A 21,915-nucleotide genomic window follows, 5' to 3' on the forward strand; every position below is an offset into this window, starting at 1 on the left:
ATTATGCAGCACAGCCATCACTTGACAGGCTCCTTCTATGGCTGGGGGTGAGCAAGGGAAAGCAGGGTGAATGTTCAGAGCAGTAGGTACTGCTTTGGTTCTGAGCAGTTTTCTGACAGGGCTGTGGGTTCCAGGCACAGGGGAAGAGGAGAACAGCCAAGCCCCCTATATGTGCTGGTACAGAAGGTCACTTTACTATGGATCTGTTACTTCTGCTCCATGGTGGCAGGTGCTTTTCTTAAGAAACACTGGCTAGCTAAAATCATGACTAATTTTATCTGGATGAAAGAAGCACTGACCTTCCTCATCTTTGCTGCTGTCTTCAGATTCCCCAAATGGGTTTGCACGCCTGTGACAGAAGAATTAAAACTTTAATTACAGATTCTGGTCATTACCACAAACTGATGCTGCAATACTTCATCTCGCCTGAATTCACACTGTTACAGTGATGGATCACTGTCTCCGGCCATACCTGCCACCTCTGTTCTGGTCCAGAAATTCCATGGCAGGCAGCACGATATCAAATTGAATCGGTGTTCCAGGAGCAATGAGTTGTGTGGAGTCTTGAATGCCAGCTGGTTCACTGGGAATTATTTTGTCATTTTCCATATTCTTTACAGTCTGGCTAAAATGAAAATGGAAAAAAAGTATGTTTCTATCAATCAGTGACACCCTACCTTTGCTCTGGAAGGGAGACAAGATTATTCAAAAATCCAAAGCAGGACTGAACCTATGCAGACATGTAGGGTATTTTCCTATTTACCTGTTACTGAGGACTCTAATAAAATACTTTTTTAACCTAATATTATTTAGGATAAAAGTAAACATTGGTATATTAGACCTGAATGCAGATCACCTCTGAGTGTGGGCTGACTTTCAGCAATAGGTAGCCATTTGTCTCCCTGCCCAGTCCATACTCACAGCTGCATTACCAGCAGAGACCTGCACTTGTGTCTACACTTCTCAGTGACAATCACAACATCTTCTTAAGACCTCTCAGCCCCAGGCTCAATATAATTGCACATGGTCTCTGCTCCATGCAAAGGAGAACGTTACCTCAGGTGCTGAACTTCGTGCTTTTTTCCCAAGCTGGTAATGGGAGTCACTGCTTGCAGGGCTGTCTGATTTAATTTGATTGCAGCTGCCTATGAAAACGAGACAGAGCAGCTCTTTTAGACATGTATTTTACACTACCATGCGAAGAATAATGGGAGGGCAAGTTGAAGGAAAGGACTGAAAGATGGGAACAAGCTCCCACCTCTGGATTGTCAGTGAGATAGATCTGTCTGGAGATGTTGTTGATGGCACATATCCACTGGAAGGGAAAAATGAAACTGAAGTCTTCGAGATCACTTGCATACAAGAATAATAACATTAAGAAAATATTTTTACCTCCTCGTATTCTTTCTTGCTTTCTGCTTGAAGGGTTATACCCCTAAAATGCAAACACAGTGTGTAAGTGCTAACAGTGGATACCAGGACTGTTTGACTCCAGGGCTTATAATAATATCACTAGCTTTGCATCCATTAACCACCAAAGGAACAAAAATCATGAATAAGCTGCAGCTAAAAGACACCACATGTGCCATTCAGGCACTTGTGGGGGAGGACTGGAAGGAATATGCTTTTAATTTGGAAACACCCTTCTGGAAACCCAGAAAAGCTTCCTACTACACCAAGCATGTTTTACAGGAAAGAGCATCTGAAGGGGTAGGTGTGACTGGCTGTCCTCAAACAAAACCTGTCTCATACGCTTTGCCTGTAGGAGTAGTGATCTGAAAGCAGTATCTTCTGTCTTCACAGTCCACAGCCATAACAGAGCAGTTATCCAGGTCCTGAATCAATCCTCCAGCTACTGCTCCCCTTGGCTGACACATCAAGTTGCCACCTTGAGTGAAGAAATAGAGTCTTTCCCAAGTTGTAGTCACCAGACCTGTTTTACTGACGAGAAGATGCAGTGATAAAGACTCATTACTGTTTAGAATAACTCCAAACAGGTATGAAACTGCAAACACATCCTGATGCTAATCAGAACTTTATGTTCACCCTGGCATTTTTTTTAATGATGGGTCTCTGTTAAGAAGAAAAAGCAGCCCCTGTTCTTAGCAGAAACTAATCCTTAATGAAAGCTGAAAAATTAAATTAATTCCAAACATCCAAGTTAAAAATGGTATCTTCTAGTTAAGGAATAAAAGAGTATTGAGTAACTGACATGAAATACTATGAGCAATTTCAGCACAAAGAATCAAAATGCAAAAAAGTATCTACTGCAGTAGTATCTCAGAGTCCATCTCTTGCTTAGCTGTAGACTCCTATTATAGTGTAATCCAGCTCTTGGAATACTATGAGAAATTAATAGATGCCCCCCACAAAGAAAAAATTACTAGATAAACAAAATAATAAATCACATAAATAGGGTTATTATATGCCAGCAATATACATAACTCCTGTGGAAGTTTATGGAAAATTTTATATGTAAAATCTGCAGAGGTAACTCTACATATGATACACATTCAAAGTTACAAACTTGCATTGTCCATAAAGCTTTTATTTATGTAAAAGAGGTCATTTATGAAAACATGTATTAACTACAAAATGTAGCTGTCTGTTTTTGTAAACACTGCGTCTTCTTTAAGATCTGGGAACAATCTGAACCCAGCCTCATCAGCTTCTAATTTATAGTCAGCTGAACGCAGGAAATTATTCCTGTAGGTAAATTCGATCAGAAGCAAACTTCTGTTTTCAGAAAAATAGTCTCAAATGCCTCTAATTTGGTTAAAGCTTCAAAAACACATTTCCAAAGATGACAGAGGTACTCAGGAGATGAAAAGTAGAGCTACCAAACCGATTTACGACCCTCAAACATCATTACCTGAGGAGTCTTTATGACCACCCCCCCTAAAAAAAAATCTAGCCACTGAACAAACCAGCAGATAACAACAATCTCCTTACTTTCTAAGATTAAGGTAGCCAGCCTTCTGGATGAGATTTCTATTGATAGAAGGTGAAGTTACATCAGAATCTGGGGTATAAACAGATTCATTAACCGCAATTAAATCCTGCTGGGATAGTCTCATTTTTTCAGCTTCGGCATCCAGCTCTCCCTGTATGCTAGAAAAAAACCAACAACACAAAAAGAAACCCAAAGCCACCATTAGCTATTTTATACCAGGACACAGTTAACATCTGTAAGTCAAAAATACCAGCTTGGATTACCTTGGAGGGTAGTGCAAAGATGAAATTTATTTTTCAAATAGACTTTATAGGAAATACTGGTTTTTAATACTGAAATGAGCACATGAGAAATGTTTAAGTGTTGAGAAAGAAGACTTCAGTTTATTTTTTGAGAGAGAGCTTGTAAAAGTATTGCTTCTATAAATTTACACTGCTGAACACATACAGACATTGCCCTGGTGTAGTGGCACTGTTCAAAGCAGGCTGTACTAAAGGATCTCTTGACTCTCACAGAATTTTGTCTAATTCCTGCAAGTCTGTAACACACAGGAATTCCTGCCTTGAGACCACTTATTAACTGGTCCTGGACTTCCAGTGGTAAGTTTTCCATTAAGTCAAAACAATACATAACAAAACCAATATCTCAAGTCTCACTTTAGCATTAATTTTTTGTTTTTAATACTGTGTTCTGCTTTGGTGTGATCCAGAAAATATCCTTGGGGCAGGCTTGGCTAAACTGAGCTCATTTTAAATATATTGGTAAAAGTCCAATTTGCTGAAAGCGGTAACTGTGAAGGGGTATCAGTGTGAAATTTAACCCAGAAAGTGCACCTATACAGATATGCTGCAGTGCAGTAGATGCTGTTTCACTTGATTTCAGCAAGAGCTTTCACATGGTTTGCCACAATATCCTTATACCCAAACTGGTGAAGTACAAACTGGAGAAGTCAACCAAGATGGGTAGAAAACATGGCTGGGCTACTGAGCTGAAAGGGTTGTAACCAGTGAGACAAAGCCCAGCTGGTACCCAGCTACTGGTGATATTATTAAACTTTCCAAACTTGAGGAGTTATTAACTGTATCCAGGCTAGAATACATAAGGTTTCTTGTTGCTGCATACCTTAGAAAGTCATTAATACCTGTACCTATGCTACAGTAATTTCCTCCCTACTTCCTGCCCAAGCAGTTAAACCTTTTGAAGAACATAAGCATAAAACACATGGTATACACAACAGGACCAGAGAGCCATGTGGCTTTTAAATTCGAGGACTCAGTTTCACAAGGAGCTTAAATAGATGCAAGACCTCATCACCACTGAAATTCTGTAGCTGCACAATGGGTCACATCAGCTTGTTGTTCCAAAAGAACAAATCTGACAAATGAAAAGCTTTTAGCTTGACTAGCAAGCAGATGTGACTGAGGCCTTGTGATCCCCAGCACGAAGGAAGGAGAGGAGTGGGCAGCAGAGTTTTCAGTGGCTGTGCAAACTGAAGTCTCGAAACCCTGTCCTGTGTCACTAATTCTATGCTGCACAGGGCCATTCAGAATTTTACAAGCTTCTCTTTTGGTTTTTCCAAAGACATCACACTCCTTTACTAGTTACATTTGAGTTGTACTTTCAAGCTTTACTGTGTGACAGACTTAAAACAAAAACCAGACTCAGCAAAATAACTGAGCAGCCTATTTTTGCTTCCATTTACTACTGTACACTGTCCAGAACTCAAACCCATCAGACTTTGGAAAACAAGGGCTTATTCTACGGTGAGGATCCAATGGCAGGATCCTCCCTGTGCCTGTAAGACACAAGATGCCTTGGACTTACTAAACAAAAGACACTATTTCAATGGAGTTTAAAATCTGTCCTCCAGTCTGTAAAAATGCTGTATGGACTGTGTGGAAGGATTTATTTCACAAATGAGAGTGCAAAGATATGTAAGTAAGTATAAAAGTACAGAAAGTAAAGAATCATTTAGTGAAATAATCTACTGTACAAAGCACTTGTTTGTAGCACGGTTCTCAAATTAACATGTATGCATTATTTAAAGTGCCACCAGAGTGAGAATAAGTAATGATCTGGCTATAGCTTAATATGAAAGGTATGGAGCATTAAAAAGTCAAGGACTCAGTTGGGACTATATTATCTTTAAGGTCCATTCCAGCCCCTTAACATTCTATGATTCTATGAAAAATGTTCTATTATGATTACATTTCAAGTGTAAAATTTACATTTACAGCAACTTAATTATAAAGAAAATGTCAATCTTCACTACAAGTAGAAGACCTGGAAGGGAGGTGTAAGAAAAAATGATCACAAAATTAGGATTACAAAAGCAGTTTACTGAAATGTAGGACTTAGCCACAGAAGGCTGAACTCAGTGGACTACTACAGCCTACACTGGATGCAATGAATATGTTCCCTAGGGTGAGGAGTTTTGTTTGCCTTGTGTAGCTACACCATCAAACCCTTTAGGCCCTAAATCCTTACTTGAGAGGTTAATGGTTATTGTTGCTGTATTATTACAGAAGACCCAGTAAATATAAGTACCTCTAATTCAGAAAGCACTTTAAGTCTATTGTATTAATACTGTTAACTCATTTCTAGCCCAAATTCCATGCTTTTGTGTTCATGAAGAGACACAGGGATGTAAGAAAGCATGTGAACACTTTACAGTATATAGTTTTTGACTATACTGTAAAAATACTCTCTGCAGTGTACAGACAGCAATTTCTTTTCCATGTACAAACATCTCCTTTCTATCTGTTGCTTTAACAAAATATGCCCAACTATGCAATGGAAGCATGGAATGAATCTGATTGGAAAGAAAAAGAGGCACTCTCTGGTACATGGTGAAGGTTAGAGCACTACTGCTCAGACTCCAGTGGAACGACAAAAGCAAACAAAAGCACTGGGTTACCTCTGAACCATGTCTGAAACAGATGACAAAAAGCTGTCCATTCTTTTGGAAAACATCTCTGCTCCTTTCTTAAAGAAGTTAATCTGAAAAAGACCAAGAAAAAGGACACTGAAGGTTCTCTTGGCTTCGGCAGACAAGTAACAGATTGTGGGAGTGTGAACAGCGCTCCCATTCTGACTGGTACTTCTGGCGGGCGATCAAACACAAAGGCAAAACAGCTGCGTTGCCTTTCTTGGCACTTCCCACTTTTGCAACTCTCCACCCTTTCACACACAGATAAGCTGCTAGCTGCTGACAGGTATGCTTCCAATGAACTTGCTGAATGACTCAAATAAGAGAACAGGTAGCTTCTCTCACACTAGCACTGGGCAGAGCTGGGGCTCGTGGTGTTACGAGCTGCTGTGTGCAATGCCATCATATCGAAGGGAATGGGACACAAATCATCCATTAGATTTAGTAGTCAAACCTGGACTACCAACTCCAATATTAAAGTTTTCAAAGTGCTGTAGCAAAGTCAGTCAGGAAAGTGTAGCTGTGCTTACAGAAAACTCCAGGGTAATTGGTTATATCAACTACAGTTTTACCATGGGTTTTGTTCTACTGAAGGAGCTAAAAAATGCTACTAGGGCCAAAGTGCACATTTTGTGACAGAAGATTAATTCTCTTAGCTGGTATGGCTCAGCAGGCACACAACAGAAGGAAAGCACCTGCTATAGACTTGACCTTGAATTATCTGCTGCAGGGCACACAGTCATCATTAGAGCCTACTGGCAACTGAGTGAAACATGGACTCAGCTAGCATGTGTTTGCAATTAATTAGGGTAAACACATAAAAATCAGTGATCTACTCTGGGAAGAGATGTAAAAGCAAATTCTTGGATGTTAAGCAATTTATTAGCTATTTCATCCACTTCTAATCGTGATTTCACTCCCCAACCCTGGGATGTAGGATTCCCAAGATTCAGATTTCTGCAACCATGTTATTGACCCTTGCAGACAAAGGAAAGAAAGAATGCTCTCCTAAAGAATGATTCACCTATTCTATTTCTGAAGCCTACTTCAGGAGGGAAGAGCTCTAAATTCCACTCATGACAGACTGGCACACCTCGCTTAGATGCTGATGCCAGTTTTCAGTCAAATGAACCCTCTATTAGCCACAGCTTTTCCCAAAAATTCCAAATGAACTACTCATTTGTTGGAAATGTGAAACAGGAGACACGTATTTTGAGTAATTGATTAAGAAAATACATATTTGGGCTGAAAGGCAGTTCACAATATTTAAGCATCAACATAAATTCTGGTTATTCAGTCATTCCCATGACAGCCTGAGACTTCCCTGTATAAAGCACTGAGATAGGCAGTTTTGCCAGATAAAGTACTGGGAAAGAAAGTTCTGTTTGGCTTCCAGTAAAGGAAACCAATGCAGTTCTTTCAGTTAGGATAATTACAGCAGAGAAGCAGTGTGAACTCTCCTGGTGGGGAAAGTGACTGAATCCTCATTTACTACCTATTTTAAATGAGGCACATGTGCTGCAAAAGACAGGATGATGTACATGATGAGCCACACTACAATCTCAAACAGGGCACATCAATTTTTCCTCTTTTCATAGCCCAATTCTTATTTTCCAAACACCTTCTTTCATCAAAATCAAAAGCACACAAGATCCTTAAAATGGGTGATAATGAGAATCAAGTGCTGTGATAATACTAGTTTATTGATCCTCCTGATATCCTGGAGAGTCAGACTATCAGTCTTACATTTATCCAGACTTGAGAAATGCTCTATCAAATTGCTGGTAAAATAAAAATTAGAAAAAGGGTTTTCCAGCCTTATGCTCAATCCTCTCTACTGTTCTGCCCTTCCAGCTCTCCAGAGCATGCTCTGTTCCCCATCGTGCACACTGCTCATCAGTATGCTGAACATTACGTGCCAGGAAGGGAACTGCTACATAGGAGAGTTTGTGCAGACTGAGTAAACAGTGGAAGTAACTGCTACTGCACTGATAGCTCAGCTCTGTAAAATCTAACCCTAAACTGATTTTGCATAGAAGCGTACTGGATTTTCTTTTCATTAGTGTCTTTCCTGAATATCTAAACATTCAGCTATCTGCCACAAACAAAATCTGTTGTTGGAATCTAGGCAAGCTGAATGCAAGTTGTTTCCCCTCCACCCTCATTGTAATTTGTGAGTTCTCAAAATAAATCCAGAACTACAATGTTTTACTTTTCCCAGGAACATGTCTAAGTGATACAGACACTTTACTGTCAATACCTGTCCTCGTGTATATCCTAGCATAGGTTCCATCATTGCCACTCTCTTCCTGTACTGCAGAGCATTCAGGGCACAGTAATATTGCAGGGATGAAAGGTGCTGCTTTCTTCTTGCATTTGCCACTTCTTTTGCTACTTCTGCCTTAAGCTGAATAAAAAACGATAAAGAGGTTGACAGAGTGTTACTGTGTATATGGATACATTTGCTGATGATCTTCAAGTTATTTTTAAATCACTCTCATTTACAGAGCTTCTCCAGGTTAAAATGAAGGATGAGAAACGAAGAAAGCAAATCCAAAACCCAAAGCAAGTACTTCAAGCCCTTCTCTGTCAGCCCTTCAGCATTTGAGGCGCCTCTGTGACTACAAACTACATAACTACCACCACCACTAAAAATCTGGATCAGATCTCTGTGAAGAAATTTATTTGCAGCTGAGATGACAACACAAGTCTGCAAGTGCAGAATTCAGAGGTGAATAATTCACAGCAAGCTATACCACATTGTGTTCCATAAGGCATTTCCTTTCAAGGACCATCCTGTGGAACGGACTCACTCTCAGGACAGGGCCAGCCATACACTTTTTGACAAAGGGATGTATTTTAGAATAGCAGTCCAGTGGGCAAAGGAGGAGGAATGTAGAGCAATCCCACCAAGAGAGTTATGTGCATTGTTAAGTGGGATGACAGTCCATACAGAGCAATTTAACAGGAAGATACATGCAAAGAAATGGAATGCTTTAGGAACAGCAGACACAAGGCTTCATGGCAGTTCAGAAAGAATTGTACTCAGTGATACTGCATCACCACCTCAGCTGTACAACAGTAGGCCCATACAAAGCTGTTTATCGTCACTTGGATTGCCTCCATCTGAAAAGCTCCCATGGATCTGAAGGGCTCTAGTTGAGCACAATATTTGATCAGTTGCCTAACTTGGCGAAAACAGGTGTAACTGCTGAGTTGATGGTTAAAAGCTTTGTGTCTGCTTGGAAATGAAATCACAAGTATTACTGAGCTACTGTGAATTTAAGCAATGAGCTCTCCAAAGTTCACAATGAACAATGATGCAGACAGAATGGCTGATGAAAACATTTCATTTTCCCTTTCACATTTGTTACCTTTTCATTTTCTTTCCTTTTCGGTAACCTGCTATACTTTGCCATGGACACGTCATGTTCTGTAGACAAGGAATATTATTTTTTTTTAGAAATGTGATGTGTGTGTGCACAGATTAAACATGTCTTCTGTGCTCTAACAGCTGCATATGAATAGAAACAAACAAAACAGGGACACATACCATTGCTAGCAAGGCCAAAGAGATCCTTCAATGTGCTTACTTCTGGAAAAGAGAAACCAAATATTCCAAGTAAAATCAGCTTTTAACACTTGGTTCAACTGAGACCATTTATGGCATATTTACTGCCCAAGTCACTCCAGCCCTTTCACAGCAGAGATCTGTACATTGCACCTATCTTGAAAATGCTAAACCAGATCAGCTGCTGGAGAAATGAATAAGTAGATTAAGGGTGGAGTGAGTTTATTTTATTGAGCAAGTTGTCACTATGAAAAAGATGCCTTATCTGCCAGTGTCATTTCTCCAAAGAAGCACCATTTCAGTATGTTTATTCTGACAAAAGATCCTAAAAAACCAGCAGTTCTGAACAACTTCCTGACAGTGCTTAAGTGATACTGAGAAATTTAAGATCCAGAGATGCATGAACTAAAGCCTTTTCCCTGTACATGAATCTGTAATGTGGAACATTTTTTGCTAAGCTGCTCTGTGAAAAGAGATACGTATCTAACACACCTGACTGCTGGCTATGATGCTTGCATTACAAACACTGGCCATGAGTTTCTGATACAGGTAGAGAGAAGACAGACTGAACAGGCAACTTTAGCTTCACAAGTTTTGGGCACAAACTACTCTTAGTGTCCCCACCAACATATGCTACAACTGGCAAAACTCTCTCAAAAGGCTACAAAGAAAGCACAATCACAAGAACAGACATTATGCAACTGTGAAAATACCAAGGGGAAACTGTAGGATGTCATCATGGTCTCTGATTATTTTTAACATCGTACTCATTAATCAGTTTCACTCCCCCTTTTTTTCCCCAGACTGCTTCATTATGACTCAGATGCAGAAAGACAGAAATTTTTTCCACATGTAACTAACTTGTATCTAAAGGTTTCAACAGTATTCAATGTGTAGATGTAACAAGATCAAAAGTAAAAACAGTGACAGAGTTAATCTTCCTTGCTTCCTTGTTTAATCCCTCTATGAAATTCCAATATGGCCAAGTCTCTACTAAAAATCGTGTCTTACAAACTGCATCAGAAAAAAATGGATGCTGTGATGGATAGAATAAAAAAAAAAAAATTGACATCCAGGGAATTTGAAGAAACTTTCATTTTTTGTCATGCAGCAGCTGAAGCTTTGGTTGCAGGCTTCATATGCATTTTTTGTACCTTTTTTTAATGAAAAGCGGGAAGAACCCATAAATATGGAAACAGAATTACTATCTCTGAGTCACATTAAAGAGGTGGGGAAGTGTTTATAGAATCAACATCCTACCATCCAAATCCCGCTGTATATTTAACAGTTATGATAAACAATGTATTCATTAACATAGACACCTGGATGTCTTCACAATTTCAAATCAGATACTATCAGGAACTTAAACCAGTCGTTATTTTGCTGTAGTTGTTTTGTCTCCCACCAAAATGATGTCTACAAGAAGGATGCAAGTGGGACTGTAACAAGTGAAATGAGCAGTGGGCTTTAAAAAAAAAAAAAGGAAAGAAAGAAAGAAATGCTGCTATAAAAACTCACATTTCTATTGCATAAGTAGGTAAGAGTGTCCTTGACCTTGAATATGAGCTTGTTTCTTTTGAAATTACATCAAATATTTGCATTACTGCCTCGCTGTTTAAGTAATGAATTTCCAAATTTGTGAAATCAGGTAACTTGGAACTACCCTTGCATGGCAAGGACTTAAAGAGGACTGCTTCCTTAAAAAGGAGGGAATATACTGTTCCCTGAAGTTAGAACAACATTCTTGCTTGTGCTTGTCAAACAGCCCCAAACTTCTGAAGTGGGATAAATACTGTTTGCAAGCCCAATTCACTGCTGAATTTCCCTTCTGGCAATTATAACATCAATGACTTCACTGAAATTACACTGGTGTAAAAGCAGGGTGACCCAACAAAGAACAAAGCTGTATTTTTAAACTTGCACCATATGGTGCATAAAATGTTATGTGGTGAACTTGAACTGGTTTTGTCTGAGTAAAAGCATGCACCTGTCAATGAAATTCTGTAGCAGAAAAAAAAACCTAAAAAACTTTTCTGTGAATCACCAAAGAACAAATTAATACATGGCATTATGTCTCAGTTTATGGTGCAATAAGCAAGAAGGAACACATGAGGAAAACAGAAACTTAGAATAAAATTTACCTGTGAGATCCTTTTCTCGAAATTGTATTATTGGGAGAACCATTGTATCTGCAAGTTGTTTTGCCAGTTCAGAATGAAGAATATTGAGCTGAAACAGAGAAATGTTCTAAGACACAATGTAAATAAAAACACCAGAACACACCAGCCATTTGTGCCCAGTGGATATAATGTACTTCAATGCTTAAAATACACTTCTCAAGGTATCTGAGACAGATGGGGATGTCTCCCTAAATGCTTCATTCCTGCCTGGTATTTCCCAAGGATCCAAGAACACTTCAGTTCCCACATAACGGATTAGGGCAATTCACTTGACCATTAATTCTAATGCTTAACCCAACAGGATTTAAACTGTAATTATCCTTTATTAACCTGTTTTTGTTAAGTCTCTATGCCATGGAGTTACAATCCCACCACCATGACTACAATGTCTTTCCATGAACAAGGGTTACCCACAATCACAACAGGGGACAACCACAATGAAGGGTCCCATTCAAATATTTTACCTTCCTAGCGGTTTCCCTATTCCTGTTTTTGTAAGTGTTCCTAAACTTCAGCACACAGCTGTTTTAAAGCACCCATGTGCCACTATTTAGGATGAAGGCAGGCAAGGCTCTCATGTCAACAGTGGCATGCTAAGAAGATGAGATGGGTGCAGGTAGGACAGCTATCGATCACACTGCAGGAGCACCAGGAGGGTGCCACACCTTGGTGGGACATTCTGCCTGTTTGCTCACAGTGTCCTGGAGACCTCTAGGCAGCCTCATGCAGGTAAGGATGAGGCCAGGATTTCACACTAGGCAACACAATTCAATTCTGATAGAACAGACAACTAAAACAGGCACAAGGGGTAGCTAACACAGAAAAGGAGGCTGAGGAATGGAGCAGGCTCTTGTGAGGGAAAACATGACTGACAGAACAGAGCAGAGGCTTTCAGCTTTCTGACCCCAAATGGCACTCTTTTCTTGTACTTGGGAAGGAGAAAGTTCGTGTTTTGATTTATTTGGAGTTCACATAAGCAACTACAAGACTTGTGATAACAAGTGCTCCTTTCAGGTATCCTGAGAGCACACATGCAGCAAGAAAAGCCTAAAAAAAACAAAGCAAACCTTTGGGATTCCTCTCACTACATCGTTAGAGTTTATCCTTGGGCTCTAAAATTTTTAACTTACTTTTTGTCCCATAACCCTCTCTCCCCTTCCAAACAGCAGACCTCAGTACAGCCTTTTGCCTTCTTAATCAAAGTTGGAAGTAGACTAACAAGAACAAGACTTTTCTGATGGCACAGCGCTGCTCACAGCAGAGAGAGTGATGTGACAAATGAAACCTAAGCAAGAAGGACCTAGATACCAAGGCTATACTGAAATGTTATATGGGCAGGTCTAACAAAAGCATTTATAAAGGCTCCCAGTACTTAGCAGAAACCCCCAGGGAGTAGGGGTATTCACTGCATGCGGCTTCACTGTCTTCACCACACAGTACTGCAGCCTTCCCCAGACATCTCTGGATTCTGCACGACCTCACAGCAACTAAACTGCAGCTTTACCAATTCACAGCTGCCCTGCATCCATACCTAGCAAGTTTTGGCTCAAACTGCAGTGTTTAAAGCTTAGAAATGTAAGTGTCATTTTAATATGGAATTAAATAAAAGATTGTCCTAGCCTAGATGACACATCCTGGTTTAGCGTCTTTTTAAGTTCCCTTAGGAAGTTCAGCTTTGCTCTGAGGATAGCATACAGGATGAAGCCAAAGAAACAGCTCTAACCATTATGGAAGGGTGTTATCAAACTTCTTTATCCAGAATGAAATGGCTCTAAAACCCAGGCACAATCTAGCCTTCAGTGGGAAGGCTCTGAATCAAAAGGACAAAGAAAAACCACTAATATTCTGTATTGTAAAAAGAGAATATTAGCAATTCAAATTACCTCATCCACAACTTTTGAAAAATAATGAAGGGTGGATATCACTTCTTCATCTCCTTTACCTAAGGCAAAATGCTGGAAATAGAAACACATGTTTGGTCCATAAATCAATAAAGATGAATATAAAATACAACACATTTTACTACAAAAAGAAAGAATATGTCTACAAAATGAAACAAATGATAAAAATAAATGTAAAACCAGAAACTCATTAATATACTTCTTTTACTCTGCTCTTCTTGTGTTAAATGAATGGATTTTGGACAACACTTAATTCTCATTATACTCATTTTAAAGTCATAGAACTGGAACAAACTGACTTTATCTTCATAAATTTATTAACTCAGATTTTGTACCTTTTTGGGGGTTTTTTTTATTTATTTGTTTGGTTGGTTCTGGGTTTTTTTAAGACTCTCAGAAATGACCCAACTCCCTTAAACATCCTGGGGAAATTCACAACTGCCGTCACATGAAACCAAGTGAAGCAAATGGCATGAGCACTTCCAGAAAACAAAGGATTTACAGACTTCTTCACAAGTGCTGAGGCAGGAAAGAAATCAAAGTCACGTGCTGAACATACCTGCTTTTCATAGGCAAGGAGCTGCTTCGAAAGCTGTTGTGTGGCAAGACACATTTCATTCTACAAACAAAAATGCCATGTTAATAGAAATAATGAAAGGTCCCTAGTGCTGCTGTTACCACTACTTTGTTACCAGTGTCTTAACTGAATCTGAAACTACCCACAAAAACATTCAGTTGTGTGCAAGCAGCTAGTCCCAACATACCTGCACAGATGTCCTGCTTTCAGCTAGGATAGAGTTAATTTCTTCTCAGCAGCTGTTACAGTGCTGTGTTTTGGATTCAGAGTAAGAACAGTGCTGCTGACACACTGATGTTTTGGATTTTTGCAAAGTTGTGTTTATCCTAAGTAAAGGGTTTTTTTTTCCTTGTCTCGCTCGGCCAGTGAGAGGGCACGCAAAAGAAACTGGGAGGGAGCACAGCTGGGACAGATGACCCAAAAGGACCAAAGGGATATTCCACACCATGGAGCAGCATGCCCAGTAAATAAATTGGGACAAGTAATGCCAAAGGGAGGCCAATCTGGGTTCGGGAAGAGGGGTTCTAGCATTGGTCATTTGGTGGTGAGCAACTGCAGGGTGCATCACTTGGGGGTTTTCCCCCTTTTACTATCATTAATCAGTATTACTGTATTTTACTTTATTTTCAATTATTAAACTGCTTTTATCTCAACATACGAGTTTTACTTTGGTTCTTTTCCCCGTTCCACTGGGGTGAGGGGGATGGAAAGGGGGTTGAACAAGCCCCAGAAATAGGGCTGGCAGAATTTCCAGCTGGGCTTAAACCATGAAAATAGGGAAGCAGTAGTAAGAGGTACACACTTCAGATCTACAGTTTAACTTCTTTGAATAGAGCTAAGATTTGAGGTTTAGTTTTAGCCTTGGGTTTCCCCCCACCACAAGAAAATAACAAAACTAGAAGAACCTCAAACACGTAGGCTGCCATACCAGCATAAGAATGTTTCATTCTGGGTTATCATCTGTCCCCAAAATCTACATCAATAAAGTGAACCAGCAGATGTGCCTCCATAATGCATTCACGCTCAGGGAATGTACCAGTGTAACTACAGCACTTTAAGTGGCTACAGGAGCACAAACCAGCACATCTCTCTTCTCCTGGCTGCACCAGCCAATGAAAGTGCACACACACTTAAGACATGCTTACACCAGGCAAGACTTGTAGGGAAGGTGTGTAAATTTGCTTGATAGCTGGAAAAACCAGACAAGCATTTGGATATGCCAATCTTTAATCAATGTATTCCTAATACTAGCATATCAACACCTCTGTCCCTGGTTTGTTAACAAGGACTTAAAACTAAAATAAAGGAAAAAAGGGAAGGGGGTAACTGACACCTATCAGATCCTTCTCATCCTCAGTAATGCAGAAAACTAGTAACTTTAAATTTAATTTTAAACCTTAACATAAACTATTCTTGTCTCCAAATATATAAGGCCAAAGAGAGTTTGTAAAACTAGGAGCAAATATCTGAACTACTTTAATAGATCTCTTTATACTAGGGCTGATACAGAACACCATTAAAACTGGGACAGAGCTTGTATGCTCTCTTATTGTCCCTGTCATCCTGAGCAAGCAGAGCACAGCACAGCAAACTATCTGGGCCAGAGACTCTGAAACACCCTTTGCTTTGGCCTGCTGCCACCTGTGACATCCTGCATTACAGCCTGGTGCTTCCGCACCGCCTTGGCATGCCAGGAATGGGGGTTCATATGGACAGCAGGGTCCCAACACTGTCAGTGTTAAAGTGTGCCCAAGTGCTCAGGGGAGGAAAAACGAAAGCCAAAAGAAACCAGCCACAGCCTAGGTACCAGCAGCTGCATGTGAACACATGACAGGGAAAGCTGAACGAGATAATTTTGATCATCTTAAAATGCTGTGGTGACAACACTCACAGGCAGGAGGAGATGGCACAGCAGAGGCCTTCCGAGGTACAAACAAGAGGTCGGAGCTGAGATAACGTGGGCCCACGCTCGGATCGTGCACACCTCATGACTATTCTCACTTCACAGTGACGGATTAGCCTTGTTTCTTGTCTCAGCCCAGTTAGTAACAAGCACTACACTTTCATACAACAACGTCAATGATTCCTGTAAGATTTGCAGGTTGGTTGTGCAGAGTACATAGTTTTTAAAATGAAAAAGCTTTACACAAACACTTGGTATTTAAGGATTTCCCAAGCCAGAGGATGGAAAAGGATGTTCTGCCTTATTACAAAAAACAAACCCTGTTAAGGGCTCAGGCATGGATAGAAATGAGCCTTAAATATCTGCCCCCAAGCAGTAAGAACACCAGAGAGACTTTTCCACCTTCAAAGTGGGAGCTAGCAAGCAATGAGTTTATGACAGGGAGGACGGGACTCCCTGCAAGTATACAGAAGACATTAAAAGGTTTGTCTGTATGCATGTGGCTGGAAATCAAGATTACAAAAAGAAGCAGAGGTTCTCAGACCTGGCATCTTTTTCATAAGCACAACCTCAAAGATAGTCTTCTTGCAGCTCTTACCCAGCTCTAAGTCCTCACACAGCAACTGTGATGCCACCTGTAAGCTGTACAGCTGGATCAGGGTGCAAGAAATCCTTTGAAGTAAACAAGTATCAGAAACATGCCTCTTTTCCCCATTTGTTTCAATTTACTTATTCCTGCAAAGTCTGCAGTTTCATGATCTGCTCTGAATCTGGAAAATACATGCTTCTGGCTTATATTTGCTAACACTAAAAGAAGCTTCAGAATAATAGGCTGAAAAACAAACAAAACCCCAAAACAAACGCACAAAACCTGCCCAAAGACATAAGTGTTAACCATCCCCAAAGTTTCTACTCATCTATGTGGGGCAGTTTGAAGATGGGCAATGTAAACAGGTGTGTGGAATAAGCACCTTCCAGTGATCATCACTCCCCAGGAGTAGTCTCCACAATGTGACAGGATAATGGGGGAATACATAAACCCCGAGGATCTCAAAGGGGTGTAAATTAATAACATCTTACCAAGTATTCAATCAGGTGACAACAGTTAATAATACAGACCCCAAGCAGACATTCATAGCATGCTACTCCAGATACAGAACAAATTGAAAGATGTGCCTGACACAAAACTTACTTTGGGATTTTAGGCTGATTTGGGGACAACAGTTCCATGCATTACTCACAACCCACTGCTGCCAGCTGGTCACATTTTTCATTTATTGGCTCAGTTCTTTGTGTCAGAACACCACAAAGAAACTTGTTACTCAATCCCTACCCATGTGGAAGAGTTAATCCTGGGTCCTTCATCCTCCCTCCCAACACCTGCCAGACTTAGTTCCCATTGGAGATACAAAATCATTCATTGTATCATTTGGGGGGAAAAAAGCCAAACAAAAATCAAAACAAAACAGACACACACCCAAAAGCTCTAAACAAAACAAATTAAGCTAGCAAGTTGAAACACAGTCCATTGCATAAGGAACAGGAAGCAGGCAAAGTGCTCTGCTGACCTAGTGGTAATACTGCATTGCTAAGCACACTAATCTGGGAAAGTTTGGTTTAATCCTCCTCTCATTTCTTCCTAATCAGCCCTTTCCCCTCCCCCTGTCCTGCTGCCATTCAGTTCCAAGACTTAGAAGTTATTTGCATTGCTTCACTTGACAGATCCACTAAATCCAGGCAAATTATTTTAACAGGTTTTAATCTATTTCCAAGGCATTTTCCCATGGATACAGCAACATTGATTTCCTTTGTCCTGAAGTGACTGCAATTCAATACACCACAGCAGAAGAAAAACTACAATACAAGCCTGACTCCACATCTCTTCCACATTACCTTGACATTTTAGGATTCATCATGCATTTATGGAGTGGGAGAGCTATCAATGAGATGATATAGCAAGCAAAAACTCAGTAAAATCCTGAAATTGAAGCCTTCTAAATGAAGGCAAACTTAACCAGTAGTGGGCCTTGGAAATACATTCATTTGCACTAGATGGTTCTACTAAACAGGGAAAACATCTTGGCAGCATTATGGGAAAAAAGTGTACCAAAAGGAAAAAAAGACCGTATGTAAATAAGTATAATGAAATCATTCGTGATTACAGATGTGCTGACTTTTTTTTCCTTTTCTTTAACCTTGACTGGCATGGTAGCCCTAGGAATAGATTTCTGTAAGTCCAGTTCAAATGGAAAAGGTAATGGAAGTGCTGTCTTGAATCTAGCATTAATCTACCAGAAATTAAAAACAACTAGCTTAAAAAATATTGTTTAATTCTCAAGTTATTGAAATATCTCACCCTGCCTTCAAAAAAGTCAGCAGAAAAAAAAAAAAGTCCAACTTATTTTCTGAGCTAGTACCCAGAGCAAAGGCATGTGGTTGATTCCACCTTCTTCATTATCACTTTTATTCACTAAGCTGTTCATATCCTCAGAACAGACTGACTTTTCTATAACCTCTTTGTAATAAAATATCCATGCCATTAACTATTTCCCAGTGAGGCAGTCCATCCATTTTTAGGATCCCTGTATTTTTCCAAAATAAACTCTGAGGATTAATCTGCTGAAATCCAAAGATATTTCTGTAGACAGTTGTCTAACAGACTACAGATTGGAGGGCATGTAAAGGATTAAGCTGAGCTATAAATTAACTTCTAAAGACACAGAACTATTCCAGCATGTGCAATCCCAATATAATGAAGCTTTCTGCAAAGCAACTTTCCTACATCAGCTATAGTTGGAATTTTTAAAACTAAAGTAACTAGCACACAGAACTGCCAAAGGCTGCTTCATATAAACAAGCAAGACTCTGGTAAAGGTATTTATTCGTGCACTCTGTACGTGCAGAATGACACCTAATAAATTTTAGCTTACATCTGGGAAAACTTAATGCCTCATAAAAGAGGAAAAAGACCCAGATACATGGTTGAAGTGGAAGACCCAGGAGGCAGTAGCACCCTGTCCACCCCTTCAGAATTGGGCAACACATTTACCTTCAAAATCAGGCACAGCACAGAAAGAACTGGGTCTTGAGGCAACAGTTCTATGCAGCTCCATTTACATATGCTTATCTTCCTACAAAGCAGAATTATCCAGCAATCTAGTAAATGGCAAAGTCCTACAGGCTTAGGTTTGCATATTAAATGGCTTGGAAACATGAATCCAGGGTTGCAGAAAGCTAAGCCTCACCAGGGTGCTCAGGCTGCACAGCACTTTACAAGATCAGGCTAACATATGGCTTGCCCTGGTGCTGATTCACAGCACGGCATTCCATCCTTACAAATGGGAACAGTTCCAAAAAGGATCCTCCAATAGCTCCAAGGAACAGAAGATGCCAGTCAAAGCTGCTGAAAAACACCAAAAGCAGCTACAATAGGATGGTTAGCTCAGTACAGAAAGAATCTCTTCTGTCAAAACAATTACTATCAGCAGGGTATCCATACATTTATGCTGCCTCGGATCTCCAGATCCTCCTTAGCACAATGCTAACTTGCTTCCAGGCACAGTGACAATTCTGACTTACAGGCAGCATTAAACCCAACTCCCATGCCTCTGTAAATACATTAGTTCTCATGTGGTAATTTTCTGCTTATCTTTGTCAGCAACATTTGGTGAATGTGCCTCAGGAAGGTAAGAGGTATATGATGCAAACTTACACCGAGTATGGAACAATAATACACACAGTATTTCACAGAAGTCAGTGCTGACAACTGCAATTTATTGCAAATGTCCTATCTAACACTCTATTGAAGCTTCTCTATGTAGAACTGAAAGTTTATAAAATGCTAACTTAAATTTTGTTCCTTCAAAACGTTTTAGGAAAAAAAAAAGTCTTGTCATTTGAAAAGGTAATACAATATTTCCCTCTGATATGAAAAGAAAGCAATTAAAAGAAAAGCTGCATCAGTGCTTACTTGTTAATTAAACAAGAATTCTCAACACTTGGAGTTAGCTATGCAACATAATAAATATGAAAGTCCATGCATACCCTAGAGAGCCTGACACCCAACAACCAAGTTACAGCCTACTGAAGTTAATACACAGGAAAGTCAAGCAAGCAGCACTGCTGAAAAATGCAGACATGAGGCATCATTAACTTGCAGAGAGAAATAACACTTATAAAGCACTACCTAAAACAGCTTGACAGATTCAAGCTGTCCTGACACCCATGTAACGTGGTACCTATAAACCAAGACTATTCAATAATTATCAGAAGTTTCTCTAAGAGTCTGGACATAAAAAGGCAGTGAGCCACTGAGGTTATTGCTGCTTTGCCTGGAATCACAAGACAACTTCTCACAGAGACACAGATGCTGAACAGGATTATGCTTCACAATTCCCATGCTGTTCCCTCTCTAGATATATTGATAAAGACAACATGTGTTTCTCTTTACTCCTCTTCTGCCATCACTGCCCTAGTATCTAGACAGGTTTGTCAGGACACGAGATGAAATCTCTTTACAATGACAAAATACTGCATTTTACTTTCCTCTCACCCGCTCAACTGTTTATCCCTCCTACTAGTCACTAGAGACACAACAGTCTCCTGAGTTTCCTAAAGGCATTTTGTTTCAAGTGAAGGTTCCCAGCTCAGCCATTTCTAGAGCATGATGGACAACCGGAAATGATAGTAAAGCTCTGAAAACCATTTACTACGACAGTGGTCAGGAAGGTAAACTGGGCACACTTTGCTCATACACCATTGCAAGAGCCTCAGCATTGTAACTTAAGCAAATTAAATTTGCTAACAGTCCTTGCTTGCTGCTGCATTATAATATTGCTCAGGTCATAAAACATCCAGACTCTTCTCATCCCCAGACAAACACAACATTCACAGAAATCAGCACTAATGCCAGATGAAACATCAGGGCTTGCTTGCAAGAAGGAAGGACTACAGGAATAAACTCTGGATGGAAGATTTCCTGTATAAGACCACTACTGTGGTAACTACTTCAGGGCACCACAGCACAGCTGGGAGAACTACAGCAGGAAATATACTATGTACTCACATGGGTGTGGTTTATTTGATGGATATAAAAATGCTTCACTATGCTTTACTGTATTTAATCACATGGGTTTGCCAGATCAACCAAACCTCACTCCTCAAGTGCTACTTTTGGGTCCTGTGACTTCTCCTTAATCAGGGCATCTTCCTTGTAGCATCACAGCCTCTTTTTCACTAAAGAGCTCCATGTGCAGAAGAGTCACCGCCTGATCCCATGTGGTGTGGGTGCCCAGGGAGGTGAGAGCACTGTCCTCATCCTGCAGGACAATCAGAGGCTCGTAAAGCACTGAGGGCCTTGCAGCCAAGGCAACCTGCTACCCATGCACCACCCAGCTGCAGCCCAGACAGCAGAGCCACTGCTGCACAGGACGCTGCACATCCCTCCTTACACTCTTTTTAAAGTCCTGCTTGAATGCATATAAGTCTGAAAAGATGTTTTAAAAGATTCCTATTTTCTTAAATGTTTTTTTAAAAATATGGGCAAGTATTTCTTTTTCACACTCCTTTCAAATGCGCTGATCCAAGTGCTTAAAGCAGCTTGAGCTGTCACTTTACAGATTTACTGTGGCTCTGCACACAGAGCAGTGTTATGAGACAGCTATATGCATATATCCACATGGTTAATTAACAGCATGCAGTTGGTACTAATTGCTACTCCCCTGAGACTTTGCACTGAATCCATTCAGAACCATTAACTACTGTTATTTGATCACAGGCTACGGTGGTTTGAATTACATAAACATTTGAGTTTTCATCACAAGAAACACCAGACTTCTAGTAAACTAGTCAAAAAGATCTTGAAAACATGGTTAAGATATCTGGGAAATGTGAAAGTTCAGA

The 21,915-nt window shown here is 40.1% G+C and overlaps 2 protein-coding genes across 2 annotated transcripts in view; one reads left to right on the plus strand and one right to left on the minus strand.

Moving 5' to 3' along the window:
* The window catches only part of WASHC4 (WASH complex subunit 4), a 55,619-nt gene extending 44,018 nt beyond the window's left edge, over window positions 1-11,601 (plus strand). The window contains exon 34 of the mRNA XM_048302589.1: window positions 8,390-11,601. The gene's annotated coding sequence lies outside the window, so the exon portion shown is untranslated. The remainder of the gene's footprint in view (window positions 1-8,389) is intronic.
* Window positions 1-21,915, minus strand: part of APPL2 (adaptor protein, phosphotyrosine interacting with PH domain and leucine zipper 2) — a 33,682-nt gene that overhangs the window by 4,628 nt on the left and 7,139 nt on the right. Inside the window, exons 3-16 of the mRNA XM_048302590.1 lie at window positions 14,094-14,153; window positions 13,517-13,588; window positions 11,595-11,682; window positions 9,436-9,477; window positions 9,257-9,315; window positions 8,143-8,289; window positions 5,871-5,953; window positions 2,953-3,111; window positions 1,753-1,941; window positions 1,393-1,435; window positions 1,259-1,315; window positions 1,057-1,145; window positions 473-625; window positions 300-349 (exon numbers count right to left, since the gene is read on the minus strand). Of these exons, the coding sequence (XP_048158547.1) occupies window positions 300-349; window positions 473-625; window positions 1,057-1,145; window positions 1,259-1,315; window positions 1,393-1,435; window positions 1,753-1,941; window positions 2,953-3,111; window positions 5,871-5,953; window positions 8,143-8,289; window positions 9,257-9,315; window positions 9,436-9,477; window positions 11,595-11,682; window positions 13,517-13,588; window positions 14,094-14,153 (1,291 nt within the window). The remainder of the gene's footprint in view (window positions 1-299; window positions 350-472; window positions 626-1,056; window positions 1,146-1,258; window positions 1,316-1,392; window positions 1,436-1,752; window positions 1,942-2,952; window positions 3,112-5,870; window positions 5,954-8,142; window positions 8,290-9,256; window positions 9,316-9,435; window positions 9,478-11,594; window positions 11,683-13,516; window positions 13,589-14,093; window positions 14,154-21,915) is intronic.

This window comes from Corvus hawaiiensis, chromosome 4 (genome assembly GCF_020740725.1).
Source record: "Corvus hawaiiensis isolate bCorHaw1 chromosome 4, bCorHaw1.pri.cur, whole genome shotgun sequence".
In the NCBI taxonomy this organism is placed as follows: domain Eukaryota; kingdom Metazoa; phylum Chordata; class Aves; order Passeriformes; family Corvidae; genus Corvus; species Corvus hawaiiensis.